The following is a 23,834-nucleotide window of genomic DNA, read 5'->3' on the forward strand; positions in this document are numbered from 1 at the left end:
AAACTTGGATTTGGGGAAGAGGCATTTGGGGAAGAAGCCGGGAACAAGCTTGGAAAATACAGGTTTCACACGTGCACACAATTTAAAGTTATTGTTATATGCTTCCAAGTCCCTGAAGAGGGGATGGGCTAAAAAAAATCAGCTTAAAAAAGATGTAGCTACAAAGAGCCATAAAAACAATTCAAATTCCATTGCTTCGGGCAGAATAGAGCTGTCTAATGTTACTCAAACATTCTCTGTCCAGTCCATGCAGTATAAAACCAAAGGGAATGCCAAAAGTAACAGAGATCATTTTTCATCTTGAAAATGGTAAAAACCCAACATGCAAAAGCGTGCTCTATGGACCTTGTTTGCTGTCTTGCATTACTTGCTACTATTCACGGATCCAAAGGAAGTTAGTAAACACTGAATGGATGCAAAGGATGTGAACAGCCAACATAGGCATGTTTGGGTCGTTCTTTCACATGTTATGGTAAAGTGTAATGCCAGCAAGGGCGTACCCACCACGGGGCAAGTTAGGGCAGCTGCCCTACTCTAGAAGCAGGGCTGGTGGGCAGAGGCGGAGCACAGCCCGGCGGAGCGCGAGTTCGCCATTCCCGCCGCGCCGCGCCGCACCCTCCCTCCAGCTCCCCGGCGCGCCCTCAGGCAAGGCCAAGCGCGGCGGGGAACCAGGGAGCGCGGCGCGGTGGGCGGGAACGCCAAACTCGCGCTCCGCTGGGCTGGGCTCCGCCTCCGCCCACCAGCCCTGCTGCTAGGGAGGGGCACAGCCCGGCGGAGCGCGAGTTCGCCGTTCCCGCCCGCCGCGCTGCGCCCTCCCTCCAGCTCCCCGTCGCGCCCTCTGGCAAGGCCAAGCGCGGCGGGGAACCAGAGAGCGCGGCACGGCGGGCGGGAACGCTGAACTCGCGCTCCGCTGGGCTGGGCTCCGCCTCCGCCCACCAGCCCTGCTTCTAGGGAGGGGCACAGCCCGGCGGAGCGCGAGTTCAGCGTTCCCGCCCGCCGTTCCCGCCCACTTTGTGGCCCCTCCCCTTCCGTGCCTTGGCCCCTCCCCTTGCCCCCCCCAGTTTTGATCCTGGGTACGCCCATGAATGCCAGAGTGCGAAAATCAAAGGATTTTGTTTCAGTTGATCTGTGATTAACTATTAACACCCACTAAGGGCTCGTCCACACTTCTGCTTGACCCTTCCCCTGGGGAAACCCTCTCTTTACCACTGAATCAGAGCAAACGGCTTTCCCCCCCAGATTTACGTTTGGTCCTATTCAGCAGTAAGGACCAAATTTTCCCAGGGAAAGCAGCAGGGCAAACGGAAAACCACTTGGATCCATGCCAAGAAAGCATGGGACAAGCAGAAAACCTCTTGGACCCATTCTTCCTAGGCGCGGAACAAGCGAAGTGTGGACGAGCCCTAAGTCAGCAATAAATTTCTATAAAGTTTTTCACCGATTAAGAGCCAATTGGTTTCCTGATCCTTAGGGTATAGCTATGCTTTTCCTCTTGACTGTGATGGGAATAAAGGTAAAGGTAAAGGGACCCCTGACCATTAGGTCCAGTCGTGACCGACTCTGGGGTTGCGCGCTCATCTCGCATTATTGGCCGAGGGGTCCTCAAATGTCCTAAAGAAGCTGCAGTACTCCAGTGTTGCAGAGTATCTATCTCAGAAGGATAAAGGTAAAGGGGCCCCTGACCATCAGGTCCAGTCGTGTCCGACTTTGGGGTTGCGGCGCTCATCTCACTCTATAGGTTGAGGGAGCCGGCGTTTGTCTGTAGACAGCTTCCGGGTCATGTGGCCAGCATGACAAAGCTGCTTCTGGCAAACCAGAGCAGCGCACAGAAACGCTGTTTACCTTCCCACCAGAGCGGTCCCTATTTATCTACTTGCACTTTGATGTGCTTTCGAACTGCTAGGTGGGCAGGAGCTGGGACCAAGCAATGGGAGCTCACCCCGTTGCAGGGATTTGAACCGCCGACCTTCTGATCAGCAAGCCCTAGACTCTGTGGTTTAACCCACAGCGCCACCTGGGTCTCATCTCATAAGGATAAAAAGAGTGAATAACACTTTTCTGCTCTCTATTATGAACTGATGTCATAATGGCAACTGGCAGTGAACTCACACAGACACCCAGCTGATACCTATGAGGTATGTTATGCAAAACTATAAATTATTTTAAATCTAGCTATAGAATTTGTTTCTAATATAAATCATTAGTGAAGTTATTTTTTAAGTCAGTTGGAAAAACGGCAACTTTATTCCTTGCCAATTTGCTAGGATCTCCAAGGACTAATTGACACAATGGAATTCTGTATATGTTCATGAACATGAGTTAAGGAGGTTTGAAAGAGTTACTGAGTCCCCCCCCCCCACACACACACACACCATTTTTTGAAGTTGTTGCACTGGAGCTGTTGCACAAGCACTTAGCAGAAAGGAAAGTACTTTGCAATTTAATATACATTCAGCGTCAGTAATTTTTCTACAAGTCTTTGGCTCCATCTGCTGACTTTTAATGTTAAAAATAATTGACAGGGGTTGAAAACATTGTTAGCCTCTGGAATCCTAATTTTTCAAGTCATTTAGTGATTATCAAAATTTAAACAATCAAGTCCACCTCCCTGGGGGGACAGACCCAACCTAAACCATCAGAATAAAATAATTTGAAGCCTCTGAAAAGCACTTTTAGAGAAAGACTACTCTAAAATGTTCAGGTAAGAAAACTGTACTTTGATCCTGGTTCTTGAGTCTATTGCTTGCTTTTTAACTGAAGCAAGTTTAAAACAATTTTTAACAGTAATAAGGGAAGTTTAAACCAATAGGATTTTGTGATACTACTTGTTGCTTTAACAAAGGCCAGATTTTCACATCATAAGCTACTATAAACCACCATCTACTGTGCAACAGGTCATTGCACCCATTTCCCCCCTCCCCACTCACACCGTGGACAAACAAACCATGTTACTTGGCTTAGGGTTACATCTCATGACAAGTGGGGAGGAGTAAACTGGGAGTGATTCACTCTGACACAGTGGTTCATTAAGCCATTGTTCATTAAAAATGGAAATATATAGTGTTATAAAATGCAACCAACTGCAAAACAATAAAGTGAGACATTTAAAACTTCATACCAAAAAAATAGGTAGTACAGAACACAGACAAAAATGACTAACACTGGATTCCAGATCCCATTCACGTCCCAAAAGCCCAGATGAACAAATGAATCGTCAGTTGATGCCTGAAAGTGTCATTGTGGGTGACAAACATACTTCCACAAGCAGGTGGGGTGCCTCCACAGAGAAGCTTCTGTATCACTTTACTGTGAAGTGAATTCCTCTGATATGTTGAAGAACAGCGACAATACTAGAGATTAACCAACAAACCTGCACAGTGCTTGCACCCAAAGATATGCTTAGCTTAAAAATCTCCTCACTTTCTTATGCAGCTGTGTACCACAGGGTCTCTGCATGGCAGCTCAATCGCAATAGCCAGGACAAGAGCTGCTCCCTGGCCCAAGTTTGTATTCAACATAAGAATGCCCCCTTTTTATATACCCTTATTCTGACAGCATGTTGCTTCTGTGGCGTTCCCCATAGTTCATCTGACCACCCTGGGTGAGTCACACAATGCTCAGGCCAGCTATTTACATGGCTGCACTTCATAACTTACAAATGTCTATTTCCCCCGTTATTTCAGTATGAAAACACGAGGCCACCATTTAAATCAATTCCAGTATTTCACTCTTAATGAAAGCTCTGTCTCTTACAAAACTTTTTTTAAAAAAAAACTAAGGCATATTTGTGCGAGAACTCCAAAAAATGTCTTTTTTCAATAATCTGTTGTAGCATACCATATTTCAGTACTGCAGCATCAATTTTTCAAAATCCAAGTCGGGGTGTCACCAGCTCCCTGCATGTGCATCAGAAAGGATAACTGATGATAGAGAACATAGGCCTTTGTTGTTGTTGTTGTTTAATCGTGTCCGACTCTTCGTGACCCCGTGGACCAGAGGCACGCCAAGCACTCCTGTCTTCCACTGCCTCCCGCGGTTTGGTCAGACTCATGTTTTTCGCTTCGAGAACACTGTCCAACCATCTCGTCCTCTGTCGTCCCCTTCTCCTAGTGCCCTCCATCTTTCCCAGCATCAGGGTCTTTTCCAGGGAGTCTTCTCTTCTCATGAGGTGGCCAATAAAGCCACTAGTGTCAGTGCACTGCCCACCCAAAAGAAGTTTTTGTTGGAATTTAAAAACAATTTCCTATTACAGATTTAAATTCCCAGCCTCCAAAAACACTCAGAGCACAGAAATCACATGAAAAATTAAAGAATATTTTTTTTGGGGGGGGGGCATTTATGGTTGTTAACTACTGTTACAAAATGGGGGGGGGTTCCCCTCCAACAAAAGTGTTCTCCCTCCACCACCACATCCTTTGAGGCACCAGGAACAAGTGAGGATACTGATAGAAAAGCACACGATCCCAAACGCTGGAGGGAAAGGGAAGGTAGGTCTTGCAGTTCTCTTTCAATGTTGCCTACTATTTTGAATCATTTGGTGCAATCTGAACTGCAGGCACTTTATTCAATGATGTGCTTGTAGCACACTACTCCTATTTTAACAGAGATTTAGACAAAGTAATCCGGTATGTAGCTGATTGTGAGGGGTCGGTGTGATAAAACTATCTCTTCTAGGTTCTAGTTACAGGTAGGTAGCCGTGTTGGTCTGAGTCGAAGCAAAATAAAAAAATTCCTTCAGTAGCACCTTAAAGACCAACTAAGTTTATATTTTTTGGTATGAGCTTTCGTGTGCATGCACACTTCTTCAGATACACTTCTTCAGATACTCTTCTAGGTTCATATTTCTGCAATTCACTTTAAAACTGACTGACTTTGGAGTGTGGTGGGGAAATTCTCTTCCTATTTGTACAGCAATCTGAGTAAGATTTTAATGCTGTGGAAAATGTTCGGAAGTAGTAACAACATTGAAACATAAACCTATTTCTCTTCCAATTTCTCTTTAGTGACCTTTTCCAAAGTAAAAAATATTGCAACAAAACAAAATGCAGACATGTTTTACGACACAACCATAAAAGTTATTATTTCTTTAGTATCGGTGCATCTCACCAATATTAAAATACTTAAATCACATACCAAGTTGTCAAGGAGGATCAATGTTGTTCACATTTTACAATGAGACCTACCACAAGGCAAGAAATAAAAGACTAATCCTAAATTGAATTAGGAAGCTTCAGAGTCAACAGAGCTAGGAAATAAAAATGGAGATCTACTGATGGCAGAGCCATATAAAACAAAATATGTTATTTTATTGTTTCTGTTAATGATGTCTCTTGGAATGGCGTTCCAATAGATTCTGTTCTTGCCCTTTTTTTGTTTTCTTCCTTTGCCTCCCACTCTTTGTTAGTTTAATGTCAATTATTTTAATGCCTATAATCTACAACTGTATCTCTCCAGCACAGGCTTGTCTTTTTCATTACTTAATATATCCACCTGTTTTACAACGGTCTCTTCGCAGAACCCTTCATTTTAAAATAATAATAATAATAAAAACTTAACTTTTGATTTGCCCCTCATAGTTCTCTTTCTGACCCTTCCTATTTGTCCTCTCTTCACAAGTTCATCACAAGTTCATAATTTGGAAATTCTCTTTGACTGAAATTACAGTTAAATCTTAGTTATTACCAACTGTTAAACATTCCCCAAGCTGCCATTCCTTTTGATACCACAAAAATCTTGCTCAATTCTCTTATACTACCTAGAGTTGATTCTTGCCATCTCCTTTTATAGGGTCTACCTAACTGTTGTATTTGAATTTGAATTCTTCATCTCATCTTATTTCTCTTGCTTTCCATTTTATTCATATTTCTCTTGATTCTTCCTTAAACTAGCTTCCATTTTTGCTATGGAATTCAATGTAAACTTAATTTGTTAGCTTAGATAAGCTTTCATGTTATAACTTCTCATATTTTTGCTCTTATACTGTATATTTCTACTGGTTTTTAAGTTGATTAAAGGGTTATTTAGTGATTGACTAGGTTATCTCTAAATAACCCCTTAATCACGGAACAAAACACCAGATTGAAATGAGTTAATAGCTGATTATCTCTTAATAGCTGATTGTATAAACAAACCTTAACTGAAGGAAGCTGCAATGAAGGTATAAACATAAGCAACTTCATGGTTTCACACCTTTAAAATGACTTTATGAAATGATCATGTGACCATCACGGTATTATTATTTTTCCCAAAGCACTTACAAAACAAATCTCTGTGGAATAAATAAAATTAGAAGCAGGCCTCTGATGGAAAAAGACTCCTGATTTTCAACTGGTGGCTAGGACCTGTAAGTGAGCCGTGCCCTGACCTTAGCTGACTTGCATCCGTAAAGAGACAGAAATTCAGCTAGAATAGAGAGCTGGCTTTCACATCATAAGCTGACCTTTGCACAATTCTGACTCCCCACAGACAACCAAGTGAGCACCTCACTGCAAACCTGCATTTGCTATCTTTTCTGTTATGTGAGATTATAAAAAATGTCACACTGAATTGGATCAAAAATTATTCCGCTGTTTCCCAAAGTGGCCTCCCCCAGTGCATTACCTTACAGATAATGGTATCACACCTAATAGCCATTGCTATGTCTGCCTGGAGTGGGTTCAGGGGGTCACTGATGGATCCCACACTGTTCACTGGGCTAGGCTGCCAACACTCACCATCAATGGTGCAAAACACAGGAGCTTTTTTTTCTAGAAAAATAGGTGCCAGTACTCACCATGAAGCTGTTTCAGTAAGTGCCACACTTTTTAACAACAAAAAAGAGGTGCTGGTACTGTATACTCTTGAGCACCCCCTGAAAAATAGCATGGGCTAAGTAGATTTATGGCTGGGCCTTTTTATGGAGCGTGCACTACCGTAATAATAATAATAATAATAATAATAAAATAATAATAATAATAATAATAATAATAATAATACTTGTACCCCGCCCATCTGGCTGGGCCTCCCCAGCCATCCTGGGAGGCTCTCAACAGTTTAAAAACATCAAACATTAAAAACTTCCCTAAACAGGGCTGCCTTCAGTTGTTTTCTAAAAGTCAGATAGTTGGTTATTTCCTTGACATCAGATGGGAGGGCGTTCCACAGGGCGGGCGCCACTACCGAGAAAGCCCTCTGCCTGGTTCCCTGTAACCTTGCTTCTTGCAAGGAGGGAACCGCCAGAAGGCCCTCGGAGCTGGACCTCAGTGTCTGGGCAGAACGATGGGATGGAGAAGCTCCTTCAGGTATACTGGGCCAAGGCCATTTAGGGCCTTAAAGGTCAGCACCAACACTTTGAATTGTGCTCAGAAATACAATATTCATTTTTCTTCACTGACTTCCACCAGTCCACTTCCAAGCACAATTCTATGATCTTTGGTTGGGGCCAGGATATTACAGTGATACTAGGATGTGAACTTGACATCCTAGTCAAATGCAAATACTTCTGCAGGTTATAGTTTATGGACATGGAGCAAAATGGTAGCAAACCATGTTACTGGACTAAGAAAGAAGTATACGAAAATGGTTTGCTACCATTTATTCAATGCTCTCAATGCATAATATGCTATTTCAAATCATCCAAGTATCGTTCCATTAGCAGAACATCAATGAGTCTTGATGGAAAGTTTCACTAGATAACTCCATGTCTCAGCTTCAGTTCAAATCAAACAAATAGATCAAAATTCTCAAGGGACAAACATTTACTGAAACAGTCTGCCCCACCTTCTTCTAAAGAGTGTACTACTGCACAGCAGAAGGGCTTCAAAGGGACAACTTAATTAACCTTAGCCTGGTAACCCAGCAGGTAACATGGAAGAAACCAGATGTGGCAAAAAAATATTGCAGAGGTAAAAACCAATCAGGTATTGGATATGTGTCTCCTCTTGAATCTTTTATCCATATTTATTGAATATTAACACTATCTATACCAAGTGTTCATGGTTTACTTGTCTTTCTGCAAAATGTTGAATAAAGATTATCCAAAGACTAGAAAGATAGGCTTTGTGTTGTACACTAAAGCACTAGAACAAAATGAAGACATTGTTTACAAACTTATCACTTTTTTACTGATAAAACATGGAATTTAATTTCTTTTCTTCCTTCCTTTTGATATTGCTCCAAAATATGTGATTCACATAAAACTTTAAATGTGCTTTTATATGATCATATAATGCTTTTCCCTAAAAAAAAATCATTTGCAAGATATGATAATAAATCTTCTCCACATATTCTCTGCATGTTCATATAACCTGGAGAATTTATGTCTGTATTTGAGCCCCACTAGTATTTGGTTTTAATATTCGATAACCTACAGCTGATAACTGACATGCAAAGGTATACCAATAATTATTATTCTAGTTTGTTAAAACAGAATAATAATTTGACAGTTGACAGCTCATGCAAGTTCACATTTGAAGCCTATCAAACAATCAAGAGATGCTAGTTAGTTAAAGCATTCACACTCTAATTTTCAGGTAAACATTTCACAAAATCACAAGTTAAATTTTTAATTCAAAATTACTCAAACTCACTATCAAAATTAGAAAATTTGCTAGTATTCATTTCAGCTATAACCATAATGCAACTAGAGAAGTAACAGTAATTTCCAAGGGTTGTATCTAATGCTGGTGCTACTCAGAGTAGACACAATGAAATTAATGGATATGAGTAACTTGGGTTCCATAATTTCAATCCTGAGTGTTACTAAAATTAGACACAACCCCAAACCATATTCATTGTTGCATTAAGCCACAATATATAGTCATATCTTAATTTACCGGTACTGAATAAACATCAACTTTGGAAGAGTTATGGCACCAGCTCCTATCAAAACCATGTAATAACTTGTCTGTATGCAAGTAGTTTTTTGAACAATGGTTCTTCCATGCCACATGAAAAACTGCTATTAAAAAGCCTTCAATAATACATTGTGTTATAGAACAGAGGCCTGGTATTAATTCCTGCCCCCCTTCAAAAATACTACTGGATATTCCCACGCCCCTAACTCACTCTTTGGATCCTTGTGTTCACACACACACACACACACACACACACAGAGAGAGAGAGAGAGAGAGAGAGGAATAGTAATTAGCTGGTGCTTTCCCCGTAATTTGGGGTGCAAAGTCCATCAGTTTTTAAAAGCTGTCTACTAATTAATTGGACACCAGATTTACATATAGGTTTTGCGGTGAGACTTGGAAACTTGTGTCCGGGAGACTTATGCCCTGCGTGATGCTGCAAATCTAGGAATAGGATAGTGTTAGGAAGAGAGGTACTGGCTCATGTCCAACCAGCACTAACTGGCCAGGGCCTGGGGGACAACATAAGGGAAGATTAACTGCATTGTAAATCTGAGCCAAGACAGTGGAAGGCTGGACCATTACCACTTGTAAGGCACCAATACCCATGTTGTAATTGGGAAGGTGATTTCTGAAGAGAGCAGTGTGTCCCTCTACTGTCTAAGGAGTATAACAGATCTAAAACATTGTTCTGCACAATATTCTCTATTTAAACGGTGGCACCATGCACAATTAAGTCACTCCTCACTCCATCGCTGGAATCATATATATATATATATATATATATATATATATATATATATATATATATATCACACATATGATCAAACCATGACCCATCTACCCCAGCTCCCTGTTCACATAGTGGCAAGCTTGTAGGAAGTCTAGAAGCAATAGCACTCAGCTCTTCTTTGAGTCCCACAAACTGGTATTCAGAGCCATATCATCTCCAGACAGTAGAGGTAGAACATTGCCATTTAGAATGGAATGATTCACCCAAATGCCTCCTATTTGAAAAATGAACTGTGTTTGCACCTTTAAAATAACAGTGAATGTTGGTCATTAGAATCTGAACTAATACAGAAACCAAGGCATTGGGATCTTTCAATCAATTAAAAGGAATGCTGGTGCAATATTGTGCAAGATCACATGCTCGGGGGAAGGGGAACACACTTTGTAAATGAATGAATGAATGCCCGGTTACTTGTACTTAATCAAATGCAAAGCAAAGAGAAAAGAAGGGCATGCATGCATCATAGCTGCCAAGTTATCCCTTATTTTAAGGGATTTTCCCTTATGCTGAATAGGCTTCCTCGCGAGAAAAGGGAAAACTTGGCAGCTATGATGCATGGGCAGCAATCTTTTCAAATTCCAGATATCAATGCACAGTAGTGCCACTTCCTAAACAGGGATAATAAAATTGGAACTGATAAATTTGCCAGGAGAGAATTTTGGAATCCTCTCTGTCTGCACACTGCTTTTCTTACTTGTGCATGAAACAAATAAAAGTGCCACCTCTAATTCAAACTTCTTTGCAATTAGGATAACTTTCCTTGCTGTTTGCTGTAACAGGACCCAACCATTTGCTAATGGACATGTGGGAGGGGAGGCATCTAAATTTGTTAGGAAAAACTGTGTGTGAACACCAAGAGGAAAGCATGCATGTTCTTGAGAATGGTCCACTTTTATTAATGACAGCCTGGCCACCAAGCTGCTTTAAGAAGGATTCTCCGCATTCGTTTTATGAAGCAGACTGCAGCTAAAAGCAGGCAAATACTCTGGAATTAAGACACGCAGTTGTTTTCAAATTTACCATATGAAGAGTTAATAAAACAGCAGTGACCAGGCCACTCTCCTGCTTGAAAGGATCACATTAAATACACAAGCACAGGAGATGCAACGTATGGTTCATATTAGTGGTGCTCAGCTTGGCAGTGCTCCCTCTGGCTTTCTTTCTTTCCTTCTCCTCTGACCAAGAAAAAGAAACAAACTATCTGTATGTGTATTATGTAGCTCTCCCGTTCCATACCTGAACCTGGCCCTGAGTGAAACACATCCTTCAAACCAGCCCCACTCCTAAATCACATTAATTAGGCAAGGGCACCCCTTAGACATAACTATCCATGGGAAAAGAAATACTGTACCTGACTTTACAAGGTTCAGATGCTGAACACAGCAGTCACAAACGATACGACTTTTCCCCAAAGCTCAAAGCGCTAATCTCAGTTTCGTTTTATGCTCATTTATATCTCACATGCAGGACAAATGCAGGGCACTTCATTGTAAGTCAAGATGACGCAGGTATTGTTATACAATATATTCCGTATCTTGATTATTATTTTAACAGTGATCAATGATTTCATTAACACAGAAGGTTTTAATCGGTGCTAAGGGGAAAGTGAGTCACCTGGTTGTGAAAAGTTGTAGCTGAATTCTCTGGTCTCTGAATGATGGGACATAAAGCTACAACTTCTACCAGGAGAGACCATGTGAGCTCCTGAAGGCACACTTGCAACTACTTTGCTTCACACTCCTAAGGTCTGGCTCATGAGTTGTATACAAGGTTGAATACGGCTTATGGTTAGTGAGAAGAAAGTTTAACCATAAGTCCTGGTAAGGACAACATGCTAAGGCAAACCTTGGATTAATGTAGTTTAGAAGCAAAAAAGGACCAGGGAGGAGCAAAGAGAGCACACACACTCACGCGGTTGACTTAAAGGTAAAGGGTAAAGGGACCCCTGACCATTAGGTCCAGTCGTGACCGACTCTGGGGTTGCGCGCTCATCTCACATTATTGGCTGAGGGAGCCGGCGTACAGCTTCCAGGTCATGTGGCCAGCATGACAAAGCCGCTTCTGACAAACCAGAGCAGCACATGGAAACGCCGTTTACCTTCCCGCTGTACCTTCCTATTTATCTACTTTGACGTGCTTTCGAACTGCTAGGTTGGCAGGAGCTGGGACCAAGCAACGGGAGCTCACCCCGTCACAGGGATTCGAACCGCCAACCTTCTGATCAGCAAGCCCTAGGCTCAGTAGTTTAACCACAGTGCCACCTGGGTCCCTAAGCCTTGACTTAGCATGACACAAAAAACAAGATAAGGAATACCATCTTCATCTGGAAAAGAAATTATGTCCGATCACCTGTCAAATCCTGCATGCTTTGCTTATGTAAAGAATGTGCCCAGCCTAATCTGATCAACTCAACCCAGAAATCGAGAGGCAATTAAAGGAAATGAACCAACAATTACTTAAAAGTGCGTTCATAATTTTAACTAGGTGTGAAATTTACTCTTCCCTAGATGTTAAGCTCTCCTGTTCATCTATTAGTTTCTACCACCCAATAGATCTGATGAGCTGGCTTCCACTTCACAGCATTTCAACAAAACAATGACTGAAAAATATACCCAAAATAATGAGGGTAAAATAAAAAGAGGCTTCTAAAGAACTACTTGCATCAGAACCTTCCAATGAACTTTCCACAAACAAGAGACCTGAAAACCTCACAGAGCACAATACACAAGGAACAGAACAAACCTTACTGAAACAAATGGGAGTGGCGCAAGAGCACAGCCGCGATCTCGGGAAACATATTCATTTCAACGGGGCCTGTGCAAGAGAAGTTCTTGGCATGCTGCGATCTTATTCTTTAAACACTTGCAACAAAAGGAGCTCTAGATTCCCCCCCTTTTTTGAATAGGAAGTTTTACTTATAGCCATATCTTCAGATCTGTTGCACCAACAAGTAAGTGCCTAGGACATTGCATGCCAACCATTCTGAAGAAACAAGAGTCACACACTGTCTGTTTGCCAGGAGAAAAGTAAACACATTGGCACAAACATGTTGGATTAGGTTGCCAGGATGGGCACATCTCTGAACTGGAATATGTTTGTCATTAAGTTTGAACAGCCTCCAGTGCATCATAACTGCAAGCCTGACTGGATTTGCTCATAGTAGTGTGTGTGTGTGTGTGTGTGTGTGTGTGTGTGTGTGTGTGTGGCACACTATGAAAAAGGTACAGACTAAGGCAAACTAAAATAAAACTATCATAAAATTGACTAGAGCAGGTTTCCCTCCTTCAGCCTCATTAACAAGCTTATGTACAAGACCAAAGTAATTCTGGACAAATGTTCTTTTTGCAATCCACTTATTGTAATTTGCAAACAGCTGCTATGAGCTGCAACCCTCACTAACATGTGGTTCTGAAATTATTATTATTATTAGACTTAAGAAAAGTCTTTATTCTCTTGGAATTAATGTTTTGAGCTCTACACATAAGTCAGCTTTCCAACATTTGTTTCACTCTTACCAGTGAAGACTACTTCCCACAACTACTCTAATTATTTAATAACTTTTTTATTTAAAAAAACTTGACACTTAAGATGGGCTTATTTCTCTTAAGGTCATAGCATACCTTCATGCTTTAAGCATGAAAGCAGGACTTAAGGTCTCTACAGACACACACTGCTCCAATCTCTAAATTGGTTACATTATGCACCCATCCACAACCTTGGTTCCTCCCATCTTCTCACATGTTTATTTAATTTATATACCACTTCATATTTCAACAGAAATCTCTACATATCCTGACGAAAGGAATAAATATTAAGGAATCGAGCTGCTCTGGAGGGGGTTGCACTCCCTACTAAAGGAGCAGGTGCACAGCTTTGGGGTCCTTCTGAATCCACTGCTGTCACTGGAGGCACAAGTGGCCTCAGGGGCACTGAGTTACTGTAACATTAATAGCTGAATCCTACTGGGAGCTGAATGGATCATTCCCAAAACAGTATGACACCTGATTGGCTCTCTAAATACTCGTGCTCATTGGCTACATTCAAATGATGGAAAGCTACTGCATATCAACCTAAGCAAGCTGAGCTTCCTTTTTCTTATTTGTCTGTAACTTTTGATAGAATACAGATAATTGAACAAACTTTGTTGCATTACATTCTTCATTAAATTATCTTTCCACTGATATATACTTTTATGGTACTGCTCCAAAAAAAGGGGTTGCTAAGAGCAGTCAAACCGCAAAAATACACTTTCCCCAAAAAGTTTCCACAATTTTGGCCATTCAGCTCCATTATACATGGGGTTTCCTTTGAGGGCAGTTCTGAAAGTACAGCCAGTGAAGAATTCAGCATCTAGATTATTAACTAGGACCAGAAGGCCTAAACATACCGGTACTACCGTACATCAATTCTGGCCCAACTGCAGGAGCTACCAATCAGTTTCCTGGCTCAATTCAAATGGTTGCAGCAGTGACAAGACCTTGCCTACAGATACTTCAAAGACATAGTCTGGTTTTGTCTCCTTTACCTGAGCAGCTTATTGAGTTATTATGTAATAAAAGAAAGTTGTTCCTTCCAGGTCAGGAGAACCTTTTTAGTGCTGGATTTCGATGTTTCTAAAACTACTGTATTACAGGGGCTATAAATTATTTCTCTCGTTTTCCATAACTGTTGTGGTATAACATCTATATTGGCGTCATCCAACAATGCCTGAATAAATGTACAACAGATTTCCATGTGTGCAACTGGGCATAATCTCCTCTGCCTAGCCCCTGCTGGTGTACCCCAGAATCTGCTCCAAGCTTCCAGAACATATTTCAGGGGTGCAAGGGGGGAGACAAGACAAGGGGAAGTGCTGTTGTGCAAGCAGCAGCATTGTAGGTCACCCATAAACTCAATTCTATATAGACTGTGCTTTGGCATGTTTCATCAAGCCAAGAATATAAACAGCAACTGTGGGCAATTCACCGGCATCAATTGTTGATCACAGGACAGTTCACAACATAAAAATATAAAATGAGAACACAAAACACATAATAAAAACAGAAACAAACCAATAACCCCCTCCCACAAATTCAATGAGTTCGAAGATTCACCTGTCAGTTTTGCTTTTGTACTATCTAGTGCTGCCATTCTTTACTTTTTGCTTCCACGTGGCATCAGATCATTATCCTGCTTTAACCACTTCTTTCTTATGAGAAGCATCAACAGCACACACAGCAAGACAATGCTGTGAAAATAAAGTCCCATCTATCGGCCACGGCAATAGAAACGTCAGAATGAACTTCCTGACAGTAAGAGCTGTTCAAGAGTGGAACAGAGTCCCTGGGAAGGTGGGCTCTCCTTCCCTGGAGGTTTTTAAGCAGAGGTTGGATAGCTATCTGCCATGGATGTTTTAGTTGAGATTCCTGCATCACAAGGGATTGAACTAGATGATCCTCAGGTTCCCTTCTAACTCTACCATTCTATGATGTGCCCTAGAAAGTGCTAGAAAGGTCACCAACAGATTGCCTACTGGGCTGTGTAGGAGAAAGAAAGAGAGAAAACATAGCTTTCAACTAATCCGGTTGAAGGCATACAAATCTACCTTTACAGGAGCTTCCTGTAACAACATTGCTTCCTAGCCTATAAAATAAAGACAACAATGACAACTCAGTTGTCTACTTAGAAGTTTACTTCCAAGTTTTTTGAATGACTGGAGTAATGGGCAAATTCTTTCTTTTTGCCAAAGCTCAAGAAAGGGGGAGGGAACACAATATTTGATATCCTCATTCCAAAACTTTATTATTAAAAAGGCAGCAGTTGTGTCACATCATGTATGCTCCTCCAGTTTATTAACTTGGATATGTAGCAATTTAGATACCTTAATTATCATTAAGGTAATCCCAAAGGCCAATCAGAAATGTGTTATCACCACATTTTCAAAGCACAAATCCTAGGCTCATGCTCTTCAAGATGGATTTCAAGTACTGTTGAGCAAATAGTATTAAATTGCCTCATTGGAGAATGCTTTGCCGCGTCAAACATTTTAGCCAACACATACACATACACACACACACACACACACACTTCTCTCGTTGCAGTTCCAATAATCAACCCCAGATGGCAATTTACATAGGCAATAGTGTAAAGGAATCTGTGTGCTGCTGGCGTTCTCAACCTCAATCAGAAAGTATGGGCGTTCGAGAATGTCACTGTTTATTTTTAATTGCTCTGTCCCTCCTTTGTGCAAGTTCAAGCGGTCACAGATGTCGAAGTCTATTAGCAGAATAGGTACGAGATGCCACTTTATTTGCTGGGAGGGTTCCTTGAATTTGGAAAGCAGCTGTTTTGCAATGTCCCCAATGCCCAGTGGGCACCAGCTGTCAATCTCAGTTAGCAAAGGGTCAGGGCAAAGAAAGGTCAAGGAGTGTCATGATCCAGAGTGTGTTATAAAATCTGCCTCCTCTGTTACTTTGTAGACCTGTGAATGGAATAACCTCTCACAGGTATCCAAGCCTAGCACTCCACACAGCATACGTGAGAAACCCAATGTAATCATGTCTATGTGGAGGCACACACTTATCTAAAAACCTAAAATGCTGCATACATGCTGGACATCTAACTAAATTATATTCTACATAACTAAAGCAGGGGTGGGAAACCTGTGGCCTGGAACCCAACTTCCAACAGGGCTAATGGTCAAGGATGGTGGGAGTTGTAGTCCATCTATAGGGTGACAGATTCCCCACTCCTGAACTAAGGAACAGGCATACCCAACAAGCAAAATACTACTAATATAATCATTTTTTAAAACAACAACTCGATTTTTAATGGTGCTGTTAAACATAATAAAAGTGAACCTTACCTAATACAGTGGTACCTCGGGTTAAGAACTTAATTCGTTCTGGAGGTCCATTCTTAACCTGAAACTGTTCTTAACCTGAGGTACCACTTTAGCTAATGGGGCCTCCCACTGCCGCTGCGCCACCACCGTGCAATTTCTGTTCTCATCCAGAAGCAAAGTTCTTAACCCGAGGTACTATTTCTGGGTTAGCGGAGTCTGTAACCTGAAGTGTCTGTAACCCAAGGTACCACTGTAATGAAGAAATGATGGCTTGATTTATTCTGGCGTTCTGTGCCTTTCTATCTCTTTATCTCAAATCTAGGATTTGAATTCCCTTTCCTATTATAGCATGTTGATTGGAACAACTGGAACCAATTCAAGTTCATTTAACAAACTCATCCATATCATAGGTGAACTGTACACAGTTCACAAGTTGACAATGAAAGCGAGTATTTTCTGGATCTACACACACCTCTCTCATCTGTTCAATCTTATCCTTTCTTCACATTACAAGTCATGCTGTCCTTCTTTTCCATATAATCTTACTAGTTTTAGGCAAAAATGCAGACTAATGAAATGACTTTTTCCTTATGACAAATATTTAAAGGGTTATCTGAAAAACTGCATTTCAGAATCAAATGGTTTACAGTACAAGATTTTCAACCCAATATCTGAAAAGCCCCATTTATCATTCATTTATTCTGTGTCTCACATCTGATGTTCCATTCCACCAATGGATGCCCCAATGGAAAGAGGATAGTCATTTTGCTTGTTTTGTAGCCATGGCTCTCTTGTTGTCTAGCAATAAAAATGCCAGTACATGATTCACATTCACTGACAGTGCTAAACCTTCCAAAGACAGAAAGGGGACTACTAGGTTTTTTTCAGACAGTTTTCAAAATGTCAGATTACTCAGATTGAGAGAGAATAATCAGAGAGAGGCGATGGAAAGCAAAAACGGAGACATCTGTAACATTCAGGACATATGAAGGAAGGAATGGATACTAAGCTGATCTCCGATGGGTCCAAGGCTGCAATCGTATCCTCACTAAAATAGGAGTAAATCCCTTACAACAGAGAGGGACCCACCTTTGAGGAAACATACTTAGGATTGAATTGCAAAGGGTGACATTCTAAGCAGATTTACATCTGATTAAATGGAAACACTTAAGTTCAGTTTTAGGATATACATTTCTTCCATGTCCATGACATTTGAACATTCAAAGGGTATGATGTTACAATTTTTACCATGCTAATAGCTGCTCATATACATTTTCAGTTGGAAATATATGGAAAAATAATTACTCTGCTTTGGTTCATCTTTTGTTCACAGGGTGGTGCCGTATAACATTTTATTGCAACAGCTAACTGTTCACTTTCCCAGTGCCATTCACTTTTCTTATAGTCGCCTCCTTTTCTGAAGCAGGCAGAATATTAAAGTTGTCTGTTTCCCCTGTCAAAATATTTCCCCCAGTGATTTCCTGTGTCTTTCCAAATAATGTCTCAAAAAAGAACTGAACCCACAGTCCTCAGGCACAAAATTTCGCTGAAAGCAGATTTTAAAATGTTCACTTAATGTTCTTGACTACAGACATGCCCTGAATTTGTTCTCTTCTCACTTCTGTCTGCTGCTACAATCAGGCAAAGATTTTGCCCCATTTGGCTGCCTGAACTGTTTCCCATATCCTTGTTTCTGAGGCCTCCCCCTTTTAAGAAGCCAGCCTGTGTCTTCCATTTCCCTTGCAAATTACATTCTTCATGATTCCATTTAACAATACCATGTTAAGAGCTGCATGGTGCTATACAATTTTTCCCAAAGGGTTTGTTACGTTCCCAACATGCAAACCAACACAGGTTGGTTAGGTAAGTTAGGAAATATATGGAGGAGTGAGGAAGAAGCTAGCACAGTCTTACCTTCTGCATATTTTTCTCATTTCCTTTTATAGAGATGTTAGAGATAGAAATGATACACTCACCTTGAGGGCAGGAATCTCCACATTGTCTCCATTGCTGACACAGCCTGAAAGAATGGTTCCCGTCATCACAGTGCCTTGACCCTTAATGGAGAAGCAGTGATCTACGGCCATGAGGAAAGATCCCGAAGGGTCTCTTGTGGGTAGGTAAGCCTCTGACTTCAGGACCTAAACACAATACCAAAACAAGCGCTGTAGGTTGGTGAGCCGTCATATCGCACATGGATGGAGGAAACATGAGGAGGACAGCATATACTTTTTCTGATTCCAGGAGTCCTGCAGCAAGTTGGAGCAGGCCAATGTCAAATGAACTGGGTACGCTATCCAGAATATGCACGCTTAGCAGCAGCAACAGGATTCAGTTTTCTGCCTTAAGGATTTGGTGCAGCACAATCAGCTTGGTTAGCCAACAATGCCGGGGACAAAGATCCTGCCAAAAGCAATGCAGACACTGCTGTGCCACAGTGAAGAGCAACTGCTTACACCCCCTGGGAAAAATAAGGATGCATATACCCCCACCTATATCCACGCCTCTCTTTGCCTTGGACAATTTGTGACTACAGCAGGATCGCAACTTGCACGATCACAGCTTTATGCACTTGGTGGCTGGCCAGCTGATATCACACAAATTAAACTCATGCAATCAGGAATCTTAAAAGCTCTTTCCATGCCTGGCTTTCCTGGTGCGGAAAGAGCTTTTGAGCTCTCAGGCTTGCCTACTGGGTTCTGGGAAGGTCTCACAAGGCCTTCAGAAGATCTCGCAGTACCATTCAAGATCTCATGAAGGTGTCCAGAGCCCAGTAAGCAAGGTGGAGGGCTCTCTGTTGAAAGGTATTGCAAAAGGGGTTTAAATCCAGGTGCACACATCTACAGTATGCAGGAGGGCTCGTACTAAATTTCTCCTGGAAATTCTAATATTGTTGTAATTGGAGATCTATATGTTTATAAGTGAATCCTACTCCCCACCTGTAACCTAATGTGCTTTTACCTCGTTTTGCTACTAACTACTCTGTGAAATGTGGGGCATTAGAATTTCCATTTCATGCATGGTAAACTGAGGCCAAGAAATAGTGACTTGCTGGAGACCACACAATGAATCTATGGCACTTAAATCCAGGTTGTACAAAGTCAATAGATAATTGGATCCCATGATCCATGCATAGATCATGATTGAAGTCCTTAAAAAATGGGGGTGGAGGAAACCTCCAAGTGCACAAGGATATATTTAACCAAGCCCTATACATTTTAAATAAAATTATTCTTTGGGGCAGCCTTAGGCACCAACAATTTCAATTTTAGTTTGTCACAATAAATAATCAACCATTATTTATTGAAAAAAAGATATTGTAAAACTCACACATTTTCTGTTATAATCAAAGTTATCTTTAAGTTCATGGTTGCATCAAGTTGACAATATATTACAGTACAGTGGAACCTCGGTTTGCGAACACCTCAGTTTACGAATTTTCGGTTTACGAACGCCGTGGACCCATCTGGAATGGATTAATTCACTTTCCATTACTTTCAATGGGAAAGTTCGCTTCAGTTTATGAACGTTTCAGTTTATGAACAGACTTCCGGAACCAATTACACCCATGCTTCGGGTTAAGTACGCTTTAGGTTGAGTACTTCGCGGACCTGTCTGGAACGGATTAATCCACTTTCCATTACTTTCAATGGGAAATTTCGCTTCAGTTTATGAACGCTTCAGTTTATGAACAGACTTCCGGAACCAATTGTGTTCAAAAACCGAGGTACCACTGTACTGCCTTTTGAACAGCTCTTCTTTTTAAAGTTACTATCCTGGGTGGTAAATTTACAGGTCGAGAATTTAGGACACATTTTCAGGAAAACCACTGAACCACTGATGCTGCTACAAAGACAGTTAGGAAAGATGCTTCTTAACTTTCTAACTGGTTTACTTTAAAGGTAGTTTGGTCAACATGGAATGTGCACATTTTTTTCTCAAAAACATGTTAATCAATTAAGGATATTTTGTCATTGATATTCTCCAAGCTGATAGGTAGATACTGTACCTGCAAGCTTATGCATACAATTGTAGTGGTAATTTGAAAGCTGACTCATGCATGCCATACCAGCACCAAAAAAAATTAAATAAATAAACAAACTGCTGCCAGAAACATGGAAAACTCTGCATTGTCTTTTTCTGCAGTGGAACCCTCTGAATAAACTAATGAAATTTATCTGCACCATCTCAAGTCTGTGTCTACATTTCTGCCTTTCAAGAGGAGGAAACCCTGTGGCGAAGTTGGGCACCTTAGACTGTGAGAATATACCCCTAGCCATTTCTCACACATACACAAAGAAAACATATACAATTTACACAGCTAGATCAGCAAGCATATGACAATCACGAAATAATGAGGTTGAAGTGTGGAGGACAGGGAATGACTTTATGGCAAAGCACAGTTAACATGCATGAGACCGCCCAGTTAAGTCATGGCATTTCCACCATGAAGAAGATGGAAACCAGTCATAGAAACAGAGCAGTGACTTAGGATAAGGTAGCTTCTAACTTGGTTTTGAAAGAGTTTTTAAATTCAGTTTATTTATTAAGTACTCATAGTTCTACAATGTTTACTTTGAACAGTGCAATCCTATGCATGTCTACCCAGAACTTCAAAAGGAAGTTCTGCTGAGTTCAAGGGACTTCTTACCAAAGGCATGAATAGGATTGCAGCCTTCGTTAACAAAACAAACAGACAAACAGACAGACAGACAAAGCCCTCTCCTCCTTGATAAAATATCAGTTTTTGGACTCAAACATGACAGTTTTTCCAAATATGAATAAGTACTTTAAAAAAAATCACACAATATTGAGCCCTTGACAGTACCTCCCATATGCCAGGGAGAGTGGAGGGGTCCAGTACACACAAGGTTGTGTCACATAAACCCTTAAGTGTTCAGACCCTAATTACACAGAAGCCCCTACATGCATGTAGAGCACCTTTTCATGTGTTTGCGTGAAAATATGGCCACCAGGGCTCTTCCCACAGCGGATCTAAGTTGGGGTAGAACCAGCCAACACAGTCCCACTTTGTTTGAAGAGGGCTATGGGACTCTAAAAACACTGGGGTTTCCATCATTCTGTCATTTATTTATCAGGACATTTATATCCTGCCCTTCTAGTGTAAACGCACTTCAGCACAGCTTACAGTTTATAAAATGATAGGTTAATAGAAACAGTGACAAACAATTACAAAATCAGCAGCTAAAGGGGGGGAAGGACTCATTGAAACCTTGTCTAGCTCATAAAAATCCAGCCATAATAAAAAGATCTTTGTTGTTTTTGTTTAGTTGTTTAGTCATGTCCGACTCTTCGTGACCCCATGGACCAGAGCACACCAGGCACTCCTGGCTTCCACTGCCTCCCGCAGTTTGGTCAAACTCATGTTCATAGCTTCAAGAACACTGTCCAACCATCTCGTCCTCTGTCATCTCCTTCTCCTTGTGCCCTCACTCTTTACCAGCATCAGGGTCTTTTCCAGGGAGTCTTCTCTTTTCATGAGGTGGCCAAAGTATTGGAGCCTCAGCTTCAGGATCTGTCCTTCCAGGGAGCACTCAGGGCTGATTTCCTTCAGAATGGATAGGTTTGATCTTCTTGCAGTCCATGGGACTCTTGAGTCTCCTCCAGCACTATAATCAAAAGCATCAATTCTTCGGCGATCAGCGCAGCAAAGAGGGAGGAGGAGGAGAAACCAGAAGGAATTCTATTTCCTAATTCTATTGGTGAGGGACTGCTTCAAATACACCCCTCCAATTAAATCGTTTCACACAGATCAAGCACTTTCAGATACAAGGATTTGTAGCATGCCCAGACTGACAACATTTCCAAAACACATACCTCAATTAGTTCAGAAACCCCTATCGGCGTCACTGTTTCTGGAGCTTCTGGTCCGCCAGGCTTTGCCGCAGTGGCAACTATAGGGCACCCATGGAACCTGAGAAAAGAGAAATCCACCTCAGAGACAAGTTGCTCCTTCTTTTTTCTTCTCTTTTAAAAAATAGAGTTAAAGACCACTCCATTCCTAAGTGGCTCAGAGAAGAAAATAAATTACACTATAAAATTCCAGGAATAACACCCTCCTTCCCAGCGATGATTTCATATAAACAAACATGTTGAATATTCCCTGAAACCAATTAATGTTTAAAAAACTAAAAAAGCATAACTAGACCAAATACAGTTTGAGTGGCACCTAACCAATCCAGACCTTCCTCCTCAATCTCCTGAGCATGTGCCTAAATAAGGACATTTTACATTTTTTGCGTATAGGCTATTGACCCAGTCAAGTCCAAGGACTGGCCCAAAGAAACTAAGGGGAAAATTAATTTGACCGAGCCTCATCCTACTGCATTGGCTCTGTTCCAGGGAGCAGCCCTACAAACTCCAAGGCAAATGTGTCCTGCCTGCCTGCTTTCACCAGGAAAACCACAACACTTTCCTGATTTTTCAGTGGTGGCAACTCAACAGGAATCAAATCATGTAACAGGACACTTCACCTACAAATGGAATCATGGTATATTCAGTGATTGACTTTTCAAGACTATAGCGTGTGTCTTTGTATGCGTTCTGCCTTCTCTTTCTTACTTTCTAGGCAAGTAATAAATTAGCAGTAGCCAAGTTTCAGAAGATATCATCAACGCAAGGACTCTTCAGGGTCTCAGACAGACAACTTTTACATCTCCTGCTAGCTGAGTATGGAACCAGAGAATCTAGAAACTGGAGCTGGGCTTTCTAAACACAAAATACATGGTCTGCACTCTGTTATGGCTTCTCTTTCCGACAGTGTGGGGTTCTCAGCAAGAATCAGCAATATTTATACAGTATAAAAAGTAAAGGGACCCCTGACCATTAGGTCCAGCCACGGACTACTCTGGGGTTGCGGCGCTCATCTCGCTTTACTGGCCGGGTCATGTGGCCAGCATGACTAAGCCGCTTCTGGCGAACCAGAGCAGCACACGGAAACGGCGTTTACCTTCCTGCCGGAGCGGTACCTATTTATCTACTTGCACTTTGACGTGCTTTCGAACTGCTAGGTTGACAGGAGGTTTATACAGTATAAGACTTGCCTATATAATGAAGAACTTGAAATCAGCAATTGAAGGAATTTAAAAATCGAAAGCTGACATTCTCAGGATTGTGAATCCTCTGGCACGTATCTTCTGCACCTGCAATCAGATTTTGCCTCACAAATTCTATTGGCACTTTTAAAAAGAAGGGTTTTTTCCCCCTTCTTAAGACAAAAACCTAAGTAAACAGAATGATGATAGCTCATTTTCTGTCATAAAAAAGTGGGGGGGGGGTAGGAAAATGTTACAAATACAGTATATGCTCAGTTCTAGCAAGCCTTCAACTTCAGCCACATAACAAATACTGGCGATAAGTTTCT

The 23,834-nt window shown here is 41.4% G+C and overlaps 1 protein-coding gene across 2 annotated transcripts in view; it reads right to left on the reverse strand.

Moving 5' to 3' along the window:
• The window catches only part of EEFSEC (eukaryotic elongation factor, selenocysteine-tRNA specific), a 163,315-nt gene that overhangs the window by 87,315 nt on the left and 52,166 nt on the right, over positions 1-23,834 (reverse strand). For both annotated transcript variants that reach the window (XM_035106448.3, XM_088662336.1), the window contains exons 4-5: positions 22,289-22,385; positions 18,427-18,591 (exon numbers count right to left, since the gene is read on the reverse strand). In XM_035106448.3, coding sequence (XP_034962339.2) covers positions 18,427-18,591; positions 22,289-22,385 — 262 coding nt within the window. The remainder of the gene's footprint in view (positions 1-18,426; positions 18,592-22,288; positions 22,386-23,834) is intronic.

Source organism: Zootoca vivipara, chromosome 2, assembly GCF_965207765.1.
Source record: "Zootoca vivipara chromosome 2, rZooViv2.hap1.1, whole genome shotgun sequence".
Lineage (NCBI taxonomy): Eukaryota > Metazoa > Chordata > Lepidosauria > Squamata > Lacertidae > Zootoca > Zootoca vivipara.